The sequence below is a fragment of the Lytechinus variegatus genome, chromosome 3 (assembly GCF_018143015.1).
Source record: "Lytechinus variegatus isolate NC3 chromosome 3, Lvar_3.0, whole genome shotgun sequence".
NCBI classification, from domain to species: domain Eukaryota; kingdom Metazoa; phylum Echinodermata; class Echinoidea; order Temnopleuroida; family Toxopneustidae; genus Lytechinus; species Lytechinus variegatus.
Genome location: NC_054742.1, coordinates 50,916,874 through 50,934,672, shown reverse-complemented (window position 1 = coordinate 50,934,672; position 17,799 = coordinate 50,916,874). Strand labels below are relative to the sequence as shown.

General features: G+C 34.2%; 1 protein-coding gene across 8 annotated transcripts in view; it reads right to left on the bottom strand.

The window, feature by feature from the left end:
• Positions 1 to 17,595, bottom strand: part of LOC121411285 (CUGBP Elav-like family member 3-B) — a 59,284-nt gene extending 41,689 nt beyond the window's left edge. For 5 of the 8 annotated variants that reach the window (XM_041603920.1, XM_041603922.1, XM_041603923.1 and 2 more), the window contains exons 1-3: positions 17,546 to 17,589; positions 2,942 to 3,070; positions 1,128 to 1,195 (exon numbers count right to left, since the gene is read on the bottom strand). In XM_041603920.1, the coding sequence (XP_041459854.1) occupies positions 1,128 to 1,195; positions 2,942 to 3,047 (174 nt within the window). In that variant the 5' untranslated portion in view covers positions 3,048 to 3,070; positions 17,546 to 17,589. Of the gene's footprint in view, positions 1 to 1,127; positions 1,196 to 2,941; positions 3,071 to 17,545 lie in introns of all 8 variants that reach the window. The other 3 variants (XM_041603925.1, XM_041603927.1, XM_041603926.1) reach the window with 2 other exon arrangements.
• Positions 17,596 to 17,799: the final 204 nt, after the last annotated feature.

The following is a 17,799-nucleotide window of genomic DNA, read 5'->3' as shown; positions in this document are numbered from 1 at the left end:
CTCATTTTTCAGAGACCTCCCCCCCCCCCTCTTTCTCTTTCTGTCTCTTTATCTCTACACATATTATTAATTATAGTACTAGAATGCAATATGCATTTTAAAAATTGATTTTTCATATGTTCCATCTCAGGAAAAGCTTCTTTTACTTGGTACATCATCACAGGCACTAATCAGTTTGATGAAATTGACAGATACTTGGCCCTAACCTTCTTGCTTATACTAAATGTATGTAGGTCAGTAAAAATGTTCCACTATATGTTATACTTAAAATAGAAAATTCATGCATCATAAAATTTGCTGTACACAGTATTTTAAGTGAAAATCATTGAAAAAATGCAGATTTTATTGTAATAAGTAGTGAAAATATCTGATGTTTAACTGATGTATTTTAAAATAATTATCTTATACTGCCAGATTTCGTGCATGAAATATATGTATCCCTTTGAAAAATGTAACATATATTTACTATTCAATCAATAAAATTCTTATCGCATAATTTTTAAGGATACTGAATGGTTTGTTCAGTAGGAATACTGATTGAAGAATATCCCTTAAATATTCTTCTCTATCATGAAAAATTTTTTTTTTTACTCATCACTAGATTTTGACGTTATTCTGTTGCTAATATTTTGTTCCTGAGACATTCAATATCAAGGAATTGCTTTGTTTTCATGTCTTTTCATCTTTCATATCATACTGTCATTTATGAAATCTCATGGGACAAAATATGAAACTTGAAAAATAAGGTAAGAAAATAAAATATGATTTTGTACTGTAAATATGGCTTTGGTTATCAGCTTTGTACTCCTAACACTAAACTACATTTTTTTGTGTTGAGCATCTATCTTTAAAATATTAATTATCCATTTCATAGCAAAGTGAGTTAGCTGCTGAACATGTGTTCCGTTTGGCTTTACAAAGAAATTATTCTGTTCCCTTTTCTGAAAATAAAACATAGGTTGAAAATAATGACTACAAGAAAGAAATATCTGACAAGGGGAAAATGGGGAATAATCATCATTTTTGCTGATGCCCATGAGATAACAGAAACTATCTTAAGACATTAGTAGACATGTAAGAGGAGGGAATTATGAAATCATTAAAAAATGCAAACATGTAATCCTTACCGACATGTTGATACTGTTGATTGCCCCGACTGCTTCTTTCCTTGTACTGAATTTAACAAATGCACAACCTAGGGATTGAAAGTGTGGTAGGAGGGGTAGAGACAAAGGGTTTATAGAGATGAAGAATGGAAGTGTGTAGATGGGGGGGGGGTGAAAATGAATATTTAGAGAATTTGAGGGGGGAAGAAGAGGGGTTCAGGGAATGAGAAAGTAAAACAAATTTTTATTCATTATGTATGAATATTTTCATGAATTCATGGTTGTCATATCACACTTTTTACAGAAAACCATAATCTGACAATCTGATTGTTATTTGTTTTTCTACCTTTACAAAATGAGTGATTCGCATGTTCAGACATCAAAGAGACATCTAGAGTAGATCAGCGTCAAATACATTAAAAGTAAAAAATAACAATGATTTAGCCAGTACAGATCATCAGACTGAATTGTAATTGTAACTTCATGACATAAAAGCAAAAATGTGTTTATTCCTCATGTACAGAACACTGACATACTGGTTAGGGGTTTGGTGCCTGAAACCAACAATATACTTTCATTAACATGATACATTTAGTCAATCATTGCAAAACAATCTGATTAATCTAATCAAATTTTCTTGAATATCTTACAGACTTAATGAGACTGAAATAATTACTTTTACTTGAGAAAAATTTAATCTGCAGACCTTCATATCACTCACTAGCCCCCTCTAAAATCTCTGCCTTTTCAACACAACTGATAAAAGGGATATATAATTTTCTACTTGCTAGGTAACCAAACAACCAAACTTTCTTTGAATTAAAGAGGAAATTGTTATGTTGGAACTTGGGTAACATATAGTTAGGCATATAGATAGCATTATGTAAAATTTACTAATAAATACAACTGTTACAAAATTCTAAAATACAAATCTAAATGATTTGGAAAAAAATACATCAGCATAATATTTGGTCCAGCTAAGATATAAATGCCACAGTATAATCTACAATTTCTTCCCACATTTATTTAGTTGGTTCACACAAGTTTTTTTAAGTTGGATAAGATAAGTCTCTTTCCCTTTTTAGATTTTGAAGAAAAGAAGTGCGGGACATATTCATGAGGGAATATTAATAGTGAATGGTAATCAACGAGACAAATTTTAGGCAAAAGGCAAGTTATAAACAAAGAGTACAAAATGCCAACATTAAAAATATAACATCCACTTGAATTGCATTACTTCCAAGCATGCTTGAAAACCTGCAATCATTATACAAAGGCCGAGAGAAAAATATGGATACAGAATATTTAAGCTTTCTAAATAATGCTTGGATATTCTGATTCCATGAAAATCAGAAATGGTATGCTCATTTAATTTCCCCAAAATGACTGAACATTACATACTAAATCAAAGAGCTTTTATTGATATCTTTTAAAAACAGCAAGCGAATACAGGTATACTTTTTTTTTATTAACTATTACATGCAGGAGGGATATAAATTTGGAATCGAGCAATTATTGTTAAGATACATTAAGGAGTATATTTTGTTTGTCAAGAAATCTTTTAGGAGTTTATTTGTATTGTTAAGGAATCTTTCATGATTATATTTGTATTGTTAAGGAATCTTTAAAGAGTAAACAATGGTTAAGGAATTTTTAAGAAGTATATTTTCATTGTTAAGGAATCTTTAAGAAGTAAATTGTTGAGGAGTATATTTGCATTGTTAAGAAATCTTTAAGCAGTAAATACTTCTTAAGAACTTTGAATGAGTGAATTTGCATTAAGAAATGTTTAAGGAGTATTTTTTTTAAGAAAGCAGTTTATTAGTTCTGTTTACCTCTGCTGATTCCATTGGGGTCCTTGAGAATGGTACACTCGTCTATCTTTCCAAAATGTGTGAACATTGCACGGACTTCTTCTTCCGTCTGGGCCTTGTTTAACATCCCAACAAAAAGCTTCCTATCCTCTGTTAAAAGCAAAAAAAAAATAAGAAGCAGAAATTTAATGAATAGAAAGTAAACGCAACGTTTTTGTTTTGTTTTTAATCTAAAAGCAAAAATATTTCAAATAAATTTAGCATAAGCAAGATCACATTGTTGCAGAGTTTGGAACTATTGTTAATAGCACTTGTTTTTACAGTGTACATTTCTTTTATCCAATTGGTATCTTGGGAAACCTTTTTTGGAATTTTAAACAGGGCATGCATCGGGTTTTAAGATCAGGAAAATGTTGATCCAATATCATGCAAAGGTTCAGAACTATACACTGCTTTCCTATTCATTATGTAATCAAAGCACAATATTGAGAGGGATCTCTAACTGCTCAAGATAACCTACCATATTATGGTCTCAGTTTCAATTAATCAATCATGAAAATCATCTATAAAGAACAACATCGATGCCATGACACTTTGTTTCTCCTTTCATAGTTGAAGAATTAAGATCTTGTCTTGTTTCATCTCTTTTAAAGGAGTCATTTTGGATCACTATTCTTCTGTTTCATACTCTCTAATCAATTTCATACACCAATAAGGTTCAAGGCAAGAAGGGACAAGGCAGTTCTCATTTTCTCAAGATGGATGGGCCAGAGTAGACCCTGCGACTGATTCAAAGCGCATCGCTTGGCTTTTCTCTTTCCTGCTTCGCGTTCTCGGGGTAGGTTAAACGGTCACCAGGCTAAGGTTTCGGTGAATTTGCATACTAATTTGAATGTAATCATGGAATCGGAACCGCAATTGCGTGGCGACATTGATCTGGAGAACAATTCAAAACTCAATTTCTCCAATTTGCAGAAAGTGGTAGTAAAGTTGTGGTATTAGGTGTCCTATTGAAAAGGCGCATGGAACATAGATACGCAAACTTATTGATTGGTTAGTCTTCTAACAAGCTATAGCCATGAAGTAACACCAATGCTCAAGTTTGGAATAGGTATTTTGACCTGCAAAGAAAACACACTGTTCCTGTATTCCCCAAGCAGCAAACTTGTAAACCTGTAGTTTTTGCATATTCACAAAAAATGCATGAAGAAAGCAACCAAGATCAAAAGTAGATGTGAACTAACTGATGTAATAATATTGTAAAATTGAATAGAGAATATCCTGTGTAATAAAACTGAAATAAAACAAAATAAATAATGATAACATAAGTGTAAAAAGGTTTCTTTAAATCACTCTGGTAATAACATAGCCTTGTTTTTGAGTTAGAAATAATCTAAAGATAATAATTATTAACATTTTTTGCAAACCTACTGGGTCAAAGTATAAACCCATCTGTTCTGACTGCATTATTATAATCCTAGCTTAGGATGGTATCAAATATGACTAATTCCTTGCTTATTTCTCCCTAAATTCGTTGAAACTAGGCACTTCAATATTTCTTTTTATTTCATTTCCTTCTTTTTCAACCCTAAGCAAAGGTTTATTTCTATTAGATTTTAAATGATCAAGTTTCAGTTACACTTAAGCTATATTTCATTTTAGAAAGGAATGTAAAAGCAAAATTAATCTAATTGCATGTTGACATTAATATTGCCATCTGTGAATAAAGCAAGAATGACAAAGCTGTTTTTATGACTTACTGCACCACAAAACTATTTAGATTGCTACGACGTGGATTTATCCAGAAAAAAACAGCTGACATAGAAATCAATTTAATCCAAGAGTAGGCCTTCTTATATCTAGGACACTCCAGTATGGGCATGGAACAAACAGATTTACTTTCTATCCTGTCTGCAAGAAAGGTTTTGATTATTTTGCTCACTAAATCGAAACAAAAAGATATTCTTGGAATCTCTTGAAAATATTTATTTATCTCACCATGAATATTAAACCGTCTAAAATCACTGTAGACTGCAACCAGAATGCAGTACTTTTGCATGAATAGAGATTATAAGAAGAGTATTGCAACTCTTTTGCTTCGAATGCAGCACAGATTTGGCAACAATGAGAAGAACAAACATTAAATTTGATAAATTTTCAATGGTAGTAAATGATAGCAAACCCTATAGATAGTGGACTTGGAAAACATGCAAGCCAAATAAGTAGATGATAGCAAATGAACAAAACAAATTGATCTTAATCAAACTGGACAAGCAAGGGTCACATTTTTCCTGCTTGTTTCCTGAAACCTTCTCCCTGAGTCCCTCACATATTATACAAACCAAAAAATTCCACCAATTTCTGGTATAAATAATAAACCCTTAAATGATTTGTTTTATTTTTTTTCTCACTCTTTACTTTTCTTTTATGTCTATAAAAATCATAAATGGTTAAAGTTTCTTAAAGAAGAGACAGTGGGAGAAGTAAAAAAAGTGTGATAAAGCAAGACGATGGGGTGAGATAAGGGGATAAGAATCCATTATGAGGTAATCACCTGGCCAACATCCTGAAGTGAAGGGCACCAACTTCCCAATAAGAACTAGCATTAAACTATGTACCCTACATTTAATTTTAGGATACTGTAAAGAGATGACAGACTGGGATGGACGGAAGAGGGGGTAAAAGGAGAGCATTGATGGAGAGGCTATGGAAGGAAGAGATTGCCATAAAAACACATCTCATCATCATCATCTTCCTGTCCAGCGTGTCATATTTCAAGTCCACCATCATGTTCTTTGTGATTCAAAAGATAGAAACAACAAATCAACAAAAGTATCTTTTCTCATATTGCACTTCCCGTATCCAATTACATTACCAGAGGAGGAGTGATTTACATCCCCCTGTCAGTAGAACATATGCCTCTCCATATGTCCACCACAGTCATCATCATGCAACACCAACATTTTCCCTCTCAATGGACCACACCACCTTGCTCATTTTACTGCTACACAGCAAAAACTGTGGTGTTAACCGGTGTACATAGAGGACCACACCAGTTATTTTACACCGGTGTTAAATTGGTGGTGTTAGTTTTACACCTATAGGTGTTGTCCTCTATTAAAACCAATTGGTGTCAGTTTTAACACCGCAGTTTTTACAGTGTATAGGTAAGGGACTATTCCACAATACAACATCCCATAAAACAGAGATAATGTACATCTATCTCCTATTTTACAACACTGGAAAATATATATTCTTTCATAATGAAATGTATTTGGTTGATGAACAACTAACATAATTTCAAAATTCTGAGTATGGTGTATTCCCACGTTTAATTCTGTAAAGTGATGTGGAATGTTTAACATAATATGAATAAATCAAAATACAAAAACATATGAAAACTATGACTGCAAAATGTGCAACATTAGTGCATCATTGCCTTCAATGAGTGATATAAAAGAGCAATTGAAGCATCCTCCACAACCCCATTGCTTGGTGAAAACTTGACACCATGTAGACAGAACAGTCACCACTAATGGATACCATAACACCACCCACAAAACCATGACATATTCACATGACATTTCAAAGGAATCAGAATGTATTTGAAAAAAAAAACTGTATACACATAGACATCCGCATGTAAAGCAAATATATCATTTTCTAGGATGAAAATATATCCAATGCCTATCTAAAATACTGCATTTATCGGAAGAAGAAAAAAATCCTTTGTTTTGATGCAGAGGTAAATACATATAAATAACCTAGCTGGCTACACATCTGAGCCTTCAAAATGCAGCTATAAAACTTTCTTTATCCACAGGAAATTAGAATGAAAGGTATTAAGGGGAGTGAAAGTGAAAATCTGCCTTCCATCACACTTGGCTACTCAATCTCTCATTCATGGCCATAGCTCTTTAAGCATTCAGCATCTTAAAAATATACTATACCCTCAAACAAGAGTCTCTGGAGGGATTGAAAATTCCTTCTTACAAACACCATCAGCTCCTGGTGAAATGCATTGCTTCGATTCCCCAAAGTAATCAGAAAAGATAGCAAAAGCAAATTCCATAATACACACTGCAACAGAAAATGGACGCACTATCAAAACAAGACACATGTTTGGAGAGAAAAGCAAAATGTGGAAAGAAGAAAAAAGAGAAATGAAAGCATTTATAAGGAAAAAGGAATTGATCTAAGAAAATTGAGGAATAACAATTACTCTATCTTGGGGCCAATTTCTCTTGGGTGAGGATGAACTCTCATGCGTCTCTGCTTACATGTAAATTGGGCAAAATCTTGCGCGTCAAAAATCCAAGGGAAATTACGCCACTGATCTGTCAGATTATGTAGATGTGGGTGCAGAGTGACCAAGTAAGAGAGCCGGGAACCATGAATAAACGTCAAATAGCTGTCTACTACCTCATCAATGGTTACTCATCCCCCTACCTCTCTCCACCATCCCTGTCTTCCCCACCCCCTTTCTTTTTTCCTTTTTACCTATATTCTTACCTTATCTCCTTTTGCGAGAGGAGAGACGGCACAATTCATTCTTAAAATCCTTGTTGGATTTCGTTTCTCTGAAATGCTCACTAGGGATGAGGCACAAAGTGTTGAAAGCAAATACTTCTCAGGATTTAGATTTCAAAAGTATGGGTAGAAAGTTGGACGAGTAATGAAAGGTGCAAGAAAGAAGGGGAGGGGGTAAACCAACGCCAACTTGCATGATGAAGGGAAATACTAGACCATTTAAATGGAATACAAGACACTCATGATAATTTTCTGTTCAAGTGATTATTTAAGATTATTTTTAATTGAATATGGTATGAACAATTTCATACAATATTGGAAAAAATGGAATTGTCGCATTTCAAACAATACAATTTTCATAATTTTTTTTCAAGTTGCATTTTTTTAGACTTTGAATGACTCACAATCTAATGAAGATATTGATACATTATAAAAGAAACATGTCGGTTATTCTCTCTTACTTCTTTGGAGTCAAATTTTACTTGCATTGTACTAGCTTAGACTCCTTGGGAAATCTCTTTTCTGACCATTTCTTATTGAGATCTCATATTTTCCAAATTTGTTTAACACATCAGAGAGTCAAATTGATTTATTTACATTAATTTCTAAAAAGTAAGAGTGATTTCACATTTTGAATGTAATATAATTCTAATATCTTCAACCTTTCATATTATGACAGTAGTCCTTTAAAATCATACATCCACCCTTTATTTCTGCTGAGTAACCACCCCCCCCCTTCTGTCCCCAACCCTCCACTAACCCTGAGGGGGAGAGAAGGCGTGTGAATCAGCTTGTGCATATGTATACATCAAGAGCATCAGTATGTCTGCGCACATGCTTGCCACAAGAGGGGCTTCAATCTGGAAGACGACACAAGAAAGATGCCATACTGGAGGGCATGTTATGAAGTGGTTCAAAATAAAACGGCTTCCAACCCTTTCAAGTAAACAAATGAAACTTATCAAACTCAGCATTTCAAAAATGTTCTTTCAAGTTACGTTAATTCTGCCTCCAAAACACACCTTGGATATTAAATGCTGTAATCTCCTAACCTGTGGGCTTCTTACCCAATGAATATTGATCAAGAATCCATCGGAAGCTACAGAGAAGCATCCCAGGCTGGGAGATACACCCTTCTCCTGAATGCAAAGGAGCATTGCACACCCTGGATTTATTCAACAGAATGATCAGTAAGTCTTGAGGCGAGCGAATGATTGGAACAACCATTGAGACAGGAAAACTGTGAGGGATCTGCATGCCTAATCATCTTAATCATGGGTGAAGGGGGTGATGGGGAGTTGAAAACCTGCACACAATAGGTTCAAGGACCAAGGGACACGATTTACATCTGAATTTGAGATATGGAAAGAACTAGACCACACTTGATCTTCTCATCGGAGGGCATCCTCGATCTCTTCTTAACAAAAGGAATACTGAATTTTATCATTCTCATTCATGGGAGCCAGTCATCTCTCGCATACAATAGGCTTTGTAAATAAAATCGTTGGAGAGGATAAAATGATATTTCCCCGAGATGATCTTTCTTCAGATGTATTCAGAATAACCCAGCTGGAAAATTAGTAAAGCACTTCAAAATCAATACTGATTTCATTATCAAGGGCTGTATATTGTTTGAATACATCCATAATCATTTTCTCTTCAGAATCTCTTTGTATGCCTTTAAATTCACTTCATATTCAAAGTTTCTGATAGAGACAATATAAATACGCAGGTGAATGTAACAATATTGTCAACTACATAGATCTACAGCATACTTGCATTCACCTCTAATCCACAAAGACCAGGAGAGCGTTTCATCAATATTTTCATCCGACAAGTTGTCAGATCTGACATCTTTCCATGATTTTGATTGGCTGAGAGGCACTGTTCCTATGGAAACTGTCGGATAAAATGGGACTTGTCGGATAAAACGTCCAACAAGTCCTTTCATGAAATGCCCCCCAGAACTTCACATATCTGCATAATATATAAAATGATTGGCTGATAAAACCTCGATGCTGGAGAACATATACCAGGCATAATGATGTTATAAAACTCATTCCCCATCTCTTAAAAAGCATCTGTAAAGGTCGCCCTTGCAATGATTCATCTATTGTCAGAATGGTAAGCTCGACATCACCTTGGGATCAATGACAGACTGTACGCCTGATAAACCTCTATCAGATCAGAGGCAAGTCTGCAGGAGACTGATGCTTGGACGGTTGGACCTAAGACTTCCCATAATCCATTTGGACACAGAATATCCATTCCTACTTGATCTTGAGGTGATGACTTTCAGGTGTAGCTGGGAACAGTTCTTCACCATTTTTCTTTGATTGATATTTATATGAACAAGCTGATCTTGTTTGCAAATGAGTGAATGCTTCTTGAAAAGAGACCACAAAAAATTATTCTGTCAATTACCCATTGGTAAAATATACTTCATCTAAAATCAAGAAAAACTTATGGTAAATTTTAAAGTGGGTCTCCAAAACAGTCAACTAGCATGCACAGATCATCTTAAGTTATTCAAAAATTGTGCCAAAGTTTCATCCTAATCAGATAGATACAACAGACAAACTTTTAAGTGTACGGGTGAAATAAGTTTTTTTAGTCATGATCAGAATAATGTAATAAAAAAAAGGAAATTGGCTAATAAATACTGGACCAGGGTGGCAATTGTCATCCAACATACCTTGGCTTGTACATGGCCCAATTGAAGTGGATATTGTTCACTTACTCAGCTGAGAAGAAACAACATACAGGTATTAAGGTTCAGAAGGTATTTTGGAGATGGACACGGTCACACAGCTGTACCACTATACCTGACATTATGACAAGGGGCTATTCTCACCTAAAGGAGAGTCAAATTCATTCTTTCAACATTCCAGTTCTACTTTAATTATCTGTTACATTACATCTCCAAGTGCATTGATTTGTTGATAGCATCATCCTTCTTGCTCTTAGAAGATGAATACAGTGTCCTGTTTTTTTTCACACTATTTTGAACCACAGAATTTTAAAAATCACCTACAGATAACTTTATTTCAACATTCTTGTCATTAGAACACACTAAAAACATTTGTTTTGCATTTCAGAGTATAAACCTGATAGTAAAAAAACATTATGTAAAGAGTTTATATATGAACCTCAACCCTTGAGTTTCCATTTAAAATTCTGTAATTGATTACATTACTTACTTATGTACCACTTTAATGTATTTTAAGATTTCTTTCACGAATTATAAATTGTGCATCATACTTAGTGAACATTATTCCATTAATATGACAAAACCTACATGAAATGATTTGATAATTTTCATTTTTTTTTTTTTTTTGCTTTAATTTTCATCTTCAAAAATCTTCTAAAGCCCTTAAGTACTCAGTGATATTTCCAATGGAGCAATCTTGGACTAAGTTACATAGCTAACAGACCCAAGTGACACATTTTTAAAGGGCAAGATTTTGGTTTGATTAATCTTTTCTTTCCGCGTATTCCCAGTGAGCTGAAATTCCAGAAGAATCCAAATTTCATACATTGTATAAAGAAATCTAATTTTCCTCTCAGAATTCCCCCATCTTGTGACCATTATCTGAATCGCAATCAAGGGGGAAGGGACAAATTCAGACGATGGATGACGTTTAAATTTGTTCATTACGTTAAAGCAGGAATACATAAGAGAATGAAGGATCTGTATTGCTGTCATGATTCCATCCTGGGACAAATCCCAATAGAAATTTTGCACAAAATACAGAAGCCAATGGGAGGTCATTCGTTACACTCCACCCCCCCCCTTCACCCTTGACAAAAAAAGCCCAAGAAAACCCTCCACGAGTGGTGTTGTGCTATTGCATTGTTTTGGTGTTTTTTTTTGCTTTTGAAAATTATTATAAGTGGCAATTGCCATGTCTAAGATTGATAAGATATTCTCTAATCTCTCAACAGAATAAGCCCACGTCCCCTTCCACAAAATTACTTCATGACACCGCTCATTGTGGAAGAGCGAAGAGCTTTATAGAATATTTTACACTTTCAAAAGATGGGGGGAAAAGGAATGGCAAACGCTTAGAAAACTGCTTGAAGAGACAAGTTCAGATTGCAGCTGTGACCATTGTAATCAATGAATATTTGATAATATCCTGACTAACTTCGAGTTGTAAGACTAATTGGTGTTTTATTCTGCAATCCATCTGCATTATATCCAAGACATGACATTATTTAGGGGAAATGGAGGCATACAAAAAAGGAAATGAAAAAAATAAAGAATAACTACTTGGAACAAACTAAATACAGATAATGGAGGTTGGTTAAAAAATAACTACAAAGGAAAAACAAAAGAATGACGATATATAAAATGCAGATCTATTAGAATAAAGTTGGTTCACAATCATCCTGCCCATCAGATAAAAAAACATTAGTTAAAACTCTGAAAAATAAGTAGAAAGTGAAGTAAATAAAACAATGCTTGGAGGGTTAGATTTTGAGACAGAACATGATGGATAAATGAGTTATATATATTTAACTCATCCGAACAGTATGATTTCATTGTCATGAAAACAAAGAATAAAACCCCCCAAAATCCACTTGTCTGAAGTCTTGGAAGAGCCTTGTTTTCAACATGAAAGATAGGAATCCTCTTCAGGGATGACCATTCCAATAAACTTGGTAAACTGATCCCCCCATTCTAATTGGGTTTGGATGCTGGATTTACTCTCGTACTATGCCACAAGGGCATTTTACAATCTTCCAAAGGACCTGTTCACACCATATAAAATACAAAGTCATAATCTATAGCAAAAACTGTGAATGGAGAGAAAATGTTGTCATAGAACTCACACTCATTTGGTTCTAACAGCCGTGTCCACACTTCATGTTCACAAATACTCAGGCCCCATTCACATTTTAAGAACTAAAATACAACGTCTTCATCTTTATGCAAGTTGTGTACAGATAGAAAATGGTATCACAGAGTACTCATGGGGTTATGTCATGTGCTTAATTGTGATTAAGATCAAAGTTAAAATGTTCAATAGAACATTGAAAGTACATACACATACATCAACCATGCCTAAAATTTGGTATGATCTAGCCTAAGTAAAATAATATCCTGTCAATTACATATTTTGTTGACATTTTAGATATCATCTGTACGATTAAATGCTTCATCCACATTTTTTGCTGTTCTTATTTTTGCTATTGTCATGCATGGTATGCAAAAATGTGTAAAAAATTTCACAATGCAAAATGTATCCAGTTTCAGTTCTCTAAATGTTTAGGTTATCTAAGAATGGAAGAGTACACAATTTATTTCACTGTTTAACCAGGTTAAGATTTTTTTTTCTTTGAGCAATATTGACACACAATTGGTACTTATCACAAGTGGCAGATTTAAAGAAACGGGGATTTTTGAACAGATGACGGTTGGGGAAAAATTACATTGGAGAGACAGATCAAAGTAATTTGCAGTATATTTCGAGAATCAGATTTATTCAAATCAAGCAAATTCTGTCCGATTTATACGTTTCTTTGGAGGAGGATTCTCTTCTCCTTAGACATGGAAATTTGAGAAATATACCATAAAATAATTCCAGTCTGTTGCAAACCTCTATCCAATCCATCACCTCCATCAGTTTATTATAAGGACACTCAGTCTCGTACAGAATATACGGTACAAAGAGAGAAATTAACTATTTTTTTAACTGATGGCGGTAACAATAATACAGCAATGAATTGTCCAGTAATAGGAAATTATGTTATGTTACTCAAGTTTTTAATTAAAAAGGGGGATTTCTCAACTTCCTTCAGAAAGTAATTTGGAGATCCAATCAATTTGTTTTTCTTTTAGGAATATTGGTGACTTGAGAAAATGTCAAAAAATTAAATTCATGCTCCAAAAGGATTATTTTAGTGACTTGTTTTCAGAGAGCCTGTGGTTTTTCAGTCTGTTATTTTTTTTCTTTGCACAAGGTGATTTTGATGATTGGAAAAAGAAGTATTCACAGGTGAAAAGGAAATTTCATAGTTTCTGTTGATGGAACCAAATGCCGAGAGCAAACTTGATTTCCACTAGGAAAGAGAATCTACCTTAAGAAAAGCACAATGTACCTCTCTGATTAAGGGTGCGGGAACGAAACAAGATGAGTGTCCTTTTAACAGTATCCCTTTTTTTTGGAACCTGAGAAATAGAATTGGAATGGAGTATATAAGAGAGTATCAGAATTTGATCTCAAAACTACACAACAATTTCTCATATCAATCACATGACACCTCACATAAAAGAAATGCCCTCAAGACAAATCCCAATTTTTCTACTAAAAAATATCAATCAAGATGTATGTTAAAGACTTTTTCTTCTTTAAATTTTATGTCAAACTTGTTTTGAAGTTATCACAACTTTTTAAACTTTTACAGCTGAATATGTCAAACATACATGTACAGGAAAATCTTTTATCTCTTTCAGCCAGATATGCATACTTTTTATTTTGAATGAGTCTGTAGGCAATATTAAAACTCTACATGTCTACCTGTTTTTTGTATACCTCTCTGTTCGACTAAAATATTTTAATTTTTTGAAAAAGTAATTTCATTTTAGTTTGCTATTTATTGTCTTTATATATTTTTTACCTTTACAACACATTTTACCATTCCTGTATGTTTTCAATCATTCTAGGTCCGAACTTTGAACAATGCCTAATTCAATTAAAATCTTTTTCATTATCCTCTTTATATCACTTTATTTTCATCCCATAACTCCTTTGCCTAACCCACAATACCACATCATGTAAATTGTTCATCATATATTACCCCCCCTCCCTTCTTCCTCCCCACTCTCTCATTCTCTCTGTTTACATTTCCCTACTCCTATCCCTAGCCCACTACTCCATCATGTAAATTCTATTGATTCCATTGACCGGTATGCAAGGCCCCGTACATGTATTAAGCCTGTTTGGGGATGGGGCAAAAATCAATATCTATGGCAGATATGGACTTATTGGCATTCCCTTGGAAGTGTATGCACCACACATGGCCCTCTAAAACATGCAATGACCCCACAATTTGCCATTCATCCATCCATTCATCTATAGGCTTTTGTTTTATTATGATGATGGCGAAAAAACAGGGCATACAGATGGCTCCCTATAATGGCTTTACAGAATGGCAATCATGCTGGCTTTATAAGCAGCGATCAATTAGAAGGTAATCCATAGCAAATATTAGTCATCTATGGGAATATTTTCTGCTGGTTTATGCACGGATAGCATGCTAATTGATTCATTAATATGGAGCCTTTCCCATAAATGAGAATTTACAGCAATTATTATCTTTTGTTTGCCTACTAGAAACCTGCATAAGCTACTTACTCAACATCTTCATTAGATAAACTCTTATAAATAGAAATTTCCATAGTAGAGTGAAAATAATAAGGGTGTATTTTGAATCAATTTTCTCATTTTTACATATTTTCTTAACACAAAGTTATGTTATGAATGTCCATGTCACGTAAAATACATAGCAATGGATTTATCTGGATGGTGTATGGATTAGGACATTAAAAAACTACAGTCATTTAATTTTAACTTAACTGGCAGCTAAGCCAAGTGCATCCAATGGCTAAATATCATTGTCTTACTGCAAGAATTATTCTATCTCTCTTACTGAACTAATTATTTCATGTTTTCCTTCAGCAAAGAATTTATCCACACTGTGCTGCACTCAACCCAGGTGAGGTGAATGGGTACCCCATAAGAAGAAATTCCTTAAATGCTTGAGCGCCCGATCAAGGTAGCCGTGCTAAAGCCAGGGTAATAATGTCATTATCATGTTAAGCAGGGCCTGCTGGTAGAACAGTTTTCAGAACTGAAGTGGCTTCCCTGGGTAAAATATGATGTTATTATTATTAATGTATTACATTGTATATTTTCTATCAAAATATAACAAAAGATAATAATAAATGACATGCATTCAATCTTTGGGCATTTCTAGATGACTTTTTTTCAACCTTCATATTAAAATATATTCAATAGGTATGATAACTTTTTTTTCATGTTCGGGGAGGACCGAATTCCGTCTTTCCCACCATTGCTTTGCCCTTCTATGTCTCATCAAATGGAATTACCTTGGACTTCCCCCTCTCAATCGCTCTTCAAAACAGGGAGATACAAGCCAGATATTTTGTATCCTTCCTTTATGTCTAAAGCCGTAGACAAGATTAACCATTTCATACGAATATTTTGCCTTAAGCCCTTTCATACATTAGCAAATTGATAGACATTATTGGTAGTACTATTGACCATCATGCTGCAGTTACACCAACAAAACAAGACTCCAAACCAATATTGGAATGCTGATTTGGTCAGCTTGGAATGGGTTTCATCAGTGTGACTGGAATTGAGGTAGTGAAGAGAGCAAACAGTACAGAGCACTTGCACGTTGAACTGTGGGATGAAAAAAAATGATTATCTGCCATTTTAAGATTAAGCAGAAAATTAATAACAAAAGCATTACGCGAATGTGACATGATCACTGTGTTTCAACGATCTTATAATGACACTGATCTATAAAACATATTTTCTCGAATGATACGCGTTATAGGTGGAATATGAGATGAATGATGATAGAACTGCATGAACTTCCACACCAGAAAGAACCAATGATCAGCCACTAGCATGTAAATTCAGGGACATTTGGAACACACTGTTACCAAGTGAGAACAGGGTACTGGCCAAAAAGCCAGCTTCTTTAAGATGATATAAACCACTCCTGGCTATCACACAGTGCCAATCCCTATTTATCTGGCAAACAATCAACAAATCTTAGAAAGCAGAGACTTAAATCAACCAAAGGAAAAAGGCAACGTTTGCTGGACATCAAGCATAATCGCCAGAGCAATTTGTCTTAATGTGGGCAAAAAGAAGGATGACCCCAGGATTTGAAGTTCCTTGACGGCAATGCTTGAGTATTTTAAGGAATCAAGATGGAGAGGGGTAAACACACTATTAGCATTTTATCTCTTAATAGGATATAACATTTTCTTAGCACCACAAGTACACTCTCAAGGGTTTAGTGATTGATTCTTTTGCTATCTTTCAGACTTGTGGTTGTCTTTACTGCCTATATCTGTATGATAATCGTGTGTGTTTTTAGCAACTGAAGATCAGTCTCAGACATTCTCTCGCTCTCCTTACCTCTGTGCCACTGACATGGATCATTCATTCATATTAGAATTATTCAGAAAAGTAGAATTTAAACTCGAAAATACAATTTAAAGTAGATTTAATTAGAAATAAGCCTTTTTGAGCCTTTAGACAAATTACAATGATGCTTTCCACATTTCAACCCTCTTTCCAACAAATTACAGGTTTGCATTATTATTAATAAAGAGCATCTTCTACAGTATATCAAGCTTGATATGATAATAGTTCATCTTGAAAGACTACAATTTATGATTACATGAATCTTTAGTTTCTTTTTTCATATGGCATGAAATACATGAATCTGTAGTTTCTTTTTTTCATATGGCATAAAATATATTTTGGTTAAATTATTTTACATTTATCACTTCAGAGCTGAGAGACCTTGTATGATGCAATTGCATTTTCATACTTTCATGCTTTTCCACCTTGAAGAACATGACAATCCAGACATTACCGAAGACATTATTCACAATTATGCAAAATGCCAATTTCAATTAAATCACTACTTCCTACTATAGACAGAACATGAAAAGTGGTGCGTACTCAAGAGAAGAGGAAAGAGTGAGAGAATAGTGATGGATGAGAAAAAGGAAGATAGAGTAATTGAGAGATGGATGAATACAGGAAAAATATGCTGAAGGGAAAATAAAAAGGAAATAAGCATGAATGAGTCTATAGAAAAGAAGTGGGCAAGGAAAAAAAACAAAAGGGGGAAAGAAGAAGTCTGCTATACGTGACTCTGTATCTACCTAACCAGGCATACTGTTAATGATCACAATCCTAACCAAGATTGATCATATTATTCTAAACCCACACTCATTCTGTAACATTCACGCTAGATTCAGTCGGAATTAAAATGCATGTCGTGCGGCTTGTAAATGAGTTTGAACAGTCTCCTTACCTCCTCTACTCTCGCTGTCGGCTGGCTTAACTTGCAATGCACGAGTCATCTGAAGATAAAAGGAGAGAGAAAAAAATTTCAGTCAATGACACTTTTGTATGAAACTCAGTTATAATAAAACATTAGCACGTACTCCAGGCTTCCTGGCTTTAATATGTTTACCAATGGTAGAAATTTCACATTTATATTGTTGCCTGATCAATACTCGGCTTACAAAAGAACCAGCAAGTAGTAAATATTTGCGGTATTTTAAT